Source organism: Archocentrus centrarchus, chromosome 7 (genome assembly GCF_007364275.1).
Source record: "Archocentrus centrarchus isolate MPI-CPG fArcCen1 chromosome 7, fArcCen1, whole genome shotgun sequence".
Lineage (NCBI taxonomy): Eukaryota > Metazoa > Chordata > Actinopteri > Cichliformes > Cichlidae > Archocentrus > Archocentrus centrarchus.
The window spans coordinates 2788373-2794735 of record NC_044352.1 but is presented as its reverse complement, the minus strand read 5'-3'; the positions used below and the strand labels follow the sequence as shown (position 1 = coordinate 2794735).

Below are 6363 nucleotides of genomic sequence, written 5' to 3'. Positions count from 1 at the left end.
TCCTTCTTTTACAAATTAGGGGAACCTCTGATCATGAGTGGCAGCCAGCCAAAGAGAAGATGGTGGAAGAGGCTTCTTCATCTGATGAAGAGGATCTAATGCCTGTTACAGCACAGGCCAGAAGGGCCAGTGCACCACATGTGACAAGCCATTGTGCTTTGTCCCAAACAGAGACTGCTATAACCAGTGGCACATTGAAAATTCCATGTGAGGGGGGGTGGGGGTAGAGCAGAATAATTGTAAATAGTTGCAGTTTGCTGTGCTGTGTTTTTTTTTTTTACATTACTCTGAAAAATAAAATAGCATTTACAGAAATGGTGATTTGTTTTGTGACTATTTCTTTTTTTTACAATGTACAATAGTGTCATTCATATTTTATTGGATTAATATGGCTTTATTTATGATTTATTCAGTAATTTTGTGTGTAGTACAGGATTCCTCAGGACAGTATCTTTGATTAGAGCCCTCATTGATGACTGTATGTTGAAGCATTGAGGAGTTACAGCCCTTTAAAATTTGCATGTCAAAGGGGGCTTAGATGCGGCACTTGGACTATCCAAATGGCACATGAGAGAGCACGCCAGGGCATCAATGCACAAAAACCTTTACAAAACAATAGGCTTTTGTGCTATCTTGATGAAATTCGAAATGCACGACAAAAAGACTTCATTCTACAGCTCCAATGTATTTTCCAGTCGTTACCTTCTATATTCAGTGTGTAGTTACTTGATAACAATCAGGAAAAATCTAGGCGAGGCAAAAATTGTCTACTTTTTCTGTGTTCCAAACTTAATAGCTACAAACTCATTACAGTTACAGTGCTTTTGACTACATAAATGAAAAATATAGGTTGTCTGCTTCGCAAAGACACTAAACTTTTGTGTGTACTCCAAAGAGTTCAGGAACAGCAGCTGATTTAATTTGGGTATGCTTTTTCAGGCGTTTTTTTGTTTTTTTTAGCCGCCAGTTAAGTGGTTAACATTTCAGAAAACAAATTAACATCACTCGAAACACTTTTACAAGTGGCAAAATCAACCGGAAAGGGTAGGTACTAACTCCAAGGCTGACCCGGAAGTGATAACGGAAGCGGGCATTTCAACCCAAGATGGACAGCAGTCGAGTGGCGTTTTGCCCGTTTTGCGGGGCACATATGAGTAGATTAACGCGGTTTTGTTTTTCTTGTGGACGGTCCTTAGAGTTTTTAAACGGCACAGAACAGACAGAACGACCAGATATGCTGCAGCAGTGCATACGATATTTTAATGAGGGTCACTCATACGCTGTAATCGTAGACATGATGGCATGTTTACACGGTGTACACATCAGCTTAAGGTCGCTGAAAAGCAAACTGAATGATGCCGGGTTATATCGCAGAAAGGATTTGTCCTCTACCGACGTCATAACTAGAGCAATACGAGTGGAACTTCGTGGACCTGGACAGCTGTTTGGCTACCGCATGATGTGGCAGGTACTCAGACAAAAGTACAATCTGCGAGTGAGGAGGGATCATGTAATGAATTTGCTCCGGGAGCTTAATCCTCAAGGGTGCGAGAGGAGAGCACGCAGAAGGTTTATAAGAAGAACCTACCACTCCATGGGACCGAACTATATGTGGCACGTGGATGGTTATGATAAACTCAAGCCATTCGGTCTGGCACTTTCAGGGTGCATCGATGGATTTTCCCGTAAAGTACTGTGGCTTATATGTGGCGCAACAAATAATGACCCATCTGTGATCGCTCACTATTTCCTGTCATGTGTGCGAAACCTCGGTGTCATCCCCATGAGACTGAGAACCGATTGCGGCACGGAGAACGGGACCATGGCCGCAATTCAGTGCACGCTACGCCACCACCACAATGACTACTACTCTGGAGCGTCCAGCCACATGTATGGCTCATCCACAACCAACCAGAGGATTGAGTCCTGGTGGTCCATATTCAGAAAGGGAAGGTAAGTGGTATTCATACTTTAAATTCATTTGAGTGACCATCGTTTAAACATGGATATGAAAATTATAACACTATATTACTGATTTTTTTATAGGTGTCAGTTCTGGATGGAGCTATTTGCAGACCTTAGAGAAGCTGGATACTTAAATGGGAGTCACGAGCATCAGTGTCTGCTGAGATATTGCTTTGGTGATGTTATTCAGAGGGACTTGGATGAGTGTATGAGACTGTGGAACAGTCACAGGATCCGCCCCTCCAGAACAGCATCATGTCCAGGAGGAGTGCCAAATGAGCTCTACTACTTACCACACAGGTAATACTTTGGTGATAGATGGTATTTTCCATTTTATCATAAATTTAAATGTAATCATATCTTCTCTGTAATATAGGTTTGGCTCCAGAGACTGTGGATTTAAAATCGAAATGACTGAACTGGATGCCTTTCCTGACGTTCATCTGACAAGAGCTCCATGTGGGGACCCAAACATGCAAGAATACTTGGACTTTGCAGTGGAGCACAATCATTTACAGAAGCCAGAACAGTGGCAGTCTTCAACTGAACTATATCTGAAACTAAAAGAAATTGCTCAGCTATGAATTGAAGGGAAGTTTATTGTAATGATGGTGGAACATGTACACAACTTGTCACCCACAGTTTCAGTATTTAAAATTTGGAAATAAATGAATGAAAAACAATTGTCCAAATGCTGTCTGAGGGGAAAAAAAAAAGACATGCTTGCTTACCGCAATTTTAAAGTATTTTAACAAAAGTAACTGCACCTTTAAATGCACATAATACCAACAAAGAACAAAAAACATTTTGAGTCCAAGTTTTCCTGCTTTAACATACCTGATTCAGATGATTGCAGTTTAAAAAAAAAAAAAAGCCTGTTAATCAGTTATTCAGGATTAGGATCTCTGATCTAAAACGTGCAGGGCATTGTGCCTGGATGACCAGGTTTGAAAAACACTACTCTAATGGTTATCTAGCTATATAGTTTATAGACAACCAAATCCTGGACTATTTTGAATTGCAAAGTCCATTTGTGACTTAAACACACTATATGAATCCAGAAATGGTAATTTCAACAAGTTTGAACATGTATTTGCCATTGGGAGTGGAACGTCATCCAGGAACTCTATTTGTGGCAGTGGTTCCAAGCCAGATGGGGGAAGTGATGTCAGCCCAGTTGCAAACATCAAAATGTCTTCCACAGACACAGCAGCCTCGCCTTCTGCAAAGAAATAAATGTTCAAATATACCAGGCTAACGTGGTTTTCCAAGTAGGTACAAATAAAACCTTACAAACCTTCACAATCAAGGAGATAGTCTGCCCAGCAGGCCAAGGTTTGGCTTTCTTTCAGTCTCCTATTACTCCCTGAAGGGCTGAGTTGAGGTTTGAAGAGTCTCTCAAGCTCAAAGGCAGTCAGTCGCTTTTCACAGTGGCACAGGACAGGGGTCAGCAAAGTAGGGTGTTGCTGTAGTGCAGTCAGGAACTGAAGAGCTGAAAGACCATCTTTGAATCTACAAAGTGAACACACTGTTACACAGATATGTAGATGTTGCACACTAAGGCAAAATTGTTTGTCACAGTGACTGATAACAGATACACGTGCCATGGAGCATTACAAACTAAACATTCCTACATTAAAAAAAAAAAGAAAATTACATCATTAAAAATATCTTACCTGTCAATTACAGATGAGTTGCGGTCAAAAATATACCACTGGAGGTAGTTGGCCACAATTTCTGTCTTTTCGTCCACAGCAGCCACATGTCTAAGACAGCCTGCTGTCTGCAACATTGTGCTGTGTCTCATGATACATTCTTGTAGAGCATCCAATGTAGCAGCATTCTCAATCTGAAAGACAAAGAGACATACCCAACACATTAAATAACTATGTGTTAATCTTGACCATTTTTATTTAGTGACATATATAGCATGCTGTAACCCTACAATACCATAAATTCATAATTCTGCAAATGTATATGTGTGGGAACTAAACATCATCATTGAACAGTGCAGGAACTATGTTAAACTCTGTCCTACCACACTGGATTTATGTTATCCCCACCTCTCGCAAAGCTTTCCCTATTTCTTCATCAGTTATTAAATTAACTGTTGGTTTGAATGAAGGCTGGCCAGCAAGATACTGTACAAGATCTTCTGACAGGAAATGGGGTCCCGGACCTCCATGTACAACTGAAACTGCAATCATCTGTCCTGCCAGGAAGTATTCATCCTCCCTAACAGCTGTGAATGAATTCATATTGTAAAATGAAAACATACATTATTTACTTTAAGATATTGGGGGGGAAAAAAAAAAAAAAAAAAACATATTCTGTGTCACATATCTGTTTACTAATAACCATCCATTAGTATAGCACATATCTAACACTATGCATACCATTTGCATTATAGACCAAGAACCGATGTCCCTCTGGTCCATCAAAAATTGGCCGGTCTTTCAGGTGCTTCATTAGCAGAGTTAAAAAATTCTCATCTTGGACCACCTGTGTCAATCCCTTCCTCATAAACACCTGCATCATCGGTAAATCTGACCAGCATGTCACAGTTTTCAGAATATGATGAACGTCTGAAAATGACATTACCTGTCCTGGCTGAATTGTAGCTTGATGTCCCAGTGCATCTCTTAAACACAATGAAAATAATAAAATGATTACCACAATAGTCATATAAGAATGTAAACAAGTACATGACAGATTCCTCTTGGTTGATAAATCATTAGAAAGGTTCTCTCTCTGTGAAAAAGGCTAGATGCAAAAATCTACTTACCTTTCATTTTCAGACTTATCTTTGGGAGTTCAAAAACCTGTGAGGAAAGTGCATAAATTTATCAGCAGTTTCTAATAGCTTCAATAGCTAATTTGTGCCACCACAGTTTCACAGTGAGCCGAATCAGACAGTCCAGTACTGATTACACGATCAGTACTATACAACTTACCTGGACGTGTTTTTGTTCTTTAGCCCGGTGTCTTCCTCTAGGCCCGTAGTTAAAAGACTGACGCTCTTTGGACTTCGAGCTTCGGTATTCCAGGAACTGTTTAAATGACGGGCAAGGTTTTTCTGCTGAAATTAACAAAGCTCTGTCTCAAAAAACAAAATGAGCTAACCAATGACACTAATAGCTTTCATTCGTATTGGCTACTTCAGATAGCGAGCGCTATGCTGCACTTACTTTGTTTAGCATTATCCGGCTGTTGACATATCCCCTGTGCCTCTGGACCTTCCGTCTGTTCTGTCCCATTTAAAAACTCTAAGGACCGTCCACAAGAAAAACAAAACCGCGTTAATCTACTCATATGTGCCCCGCAAAACGGGCAAAACGCCACTGAACTGCTGTCCATCTTGGGTTGAAATGCCCGCTTGCGTTATCACTTCCGGGTCAGCCTTGGAATTAGTACCTACCCTTTCCGGTTGATTTTGCCACTTGTAAAAGTGTTTCGAGTGATGTTAATTTGTTTTCTGAAATGTTAATTTGTTTTCTGAAATGTTAATTTCTTCTGAACTTGTAAAAGTGTTTCTCGTATTGTTAATTTGTTTTCTAAAATGTGATTTTGTTTCTAAAATGTAAATTTGTTTTGCCACTTGTAAAAGTGTTTCAGATTTTGTAATTTTGGTTTGCACCTCCCGGCCACCGTAGTAAGACACGATTGAGGTAGCCTTGAGTTTTAGAATTTCACTGCATGCTTTCAAATTGGAAAAAAAAAAAAAAGAAGCTACTCCCATCTACCTCTGATCCTCACAATCAGAAACTACACTGCACAAACTGCACTCTAGTTTGCTTTTAAGCACTATCCACAAAAATAGTAAATACAGTGGGTCTAGCTTAAAAAAGAAGAAAAATTAATAATTACAAAAGACTTGTTAAATACTTAGACTTTGAAATGGATGTTGCTTCAAAGCCATTGCAGCCACGCAGCATATCCACTGTGTTTCCACTGAGACGGGGAGCAGTGACAGAAAGCACTGTTCAATTAAAAAAATAAATAAATACATTTGTGCCAGTTTGATCTGCAAAGTCCTTATTGGCCAATCCTAACGCTGTTTATTCTTCTTTGTCCATCTTTTTTTCAAAGCGCCTGCTTACAAACAAGTGGTAAAACTGAGGCTGGAAACAAAATCCAAAATACTGGATCTGAATAGTACTGCAGTAAAGGAAGAGATGCTGAAACAGGTATGTTTGTGTAGGTTCTTATTCATCCAGGTCTCTGGAGCTTGAAAAAAAGGTGACTCCACTTCATCATCCAGGCTTGAATGTGTATATAGTATTGTCTTTTCCTTTGTCATTGCCTCCCATGTCCATTGCATTTGGTCCTGCCCTAGTCTCCTCTACCTATTTTTGTTCTGTTTATCTGTTTCTAGTCATGTTATTTCCCACTGGTCTC

The 6363-nt window shown here is 39.8% G+C and overlaps 2 protein-coding genes across 2 annotated transcripts; one reads left to right on the top strand and one right to left on the bottom strand.

The window, feature by feature from the left end:
* Nucleotides 1–998: 998 nt before the first annotated feature.
* On the top strand, nt 999–2607 carry LOC115783568 (uncharacterized). Its single transcript, XM_030734449.1, has 3 exons — nt 999–1953; nt 2047–2265; nt 2342–2607. Exons 1-3 carry the CDS (start codon nt 1106–1108, stop codon nt 2547–2549), a joined length of 1275 nt encoding a protein of 424 aa, XP_030590309.1. The 5' UTR covers nt 999–1105; the 3' UTR covers nt 2550–2607.
* A 344-nt stretch (nt 2608–2951) lies between these two features.
* On the bottom strand, nt 2952–5334 carry LOC115783139 (G2/M phase-specific E3 ubiquitin-protein ligase-like). Its single transcript, XM_030733810.1, has 8 exons — nt 5154–5334; nt 4920–5015; nt 4751–4787; nt 4362–4606; nt 4029–4207; nt 3642–3814; nt 3263–3477; nt 2952–3187 (listed from the first exon to the last, which is right to left on the bottom strand). Exons 4-8 carry the CDS (start codon nt 4561–4563, stop codon nt 2952–2954), a joined length of 1005 nt encoding a protein of 334 aa, XP_030589670.1. The 5' UTR covers nt 4564–4606; nt 4751–4787; nt 4920–5015; nt 5154–5334.
* Between the last annotated feature and the right edge of the window lie 1029 nt (nt 5335–6363).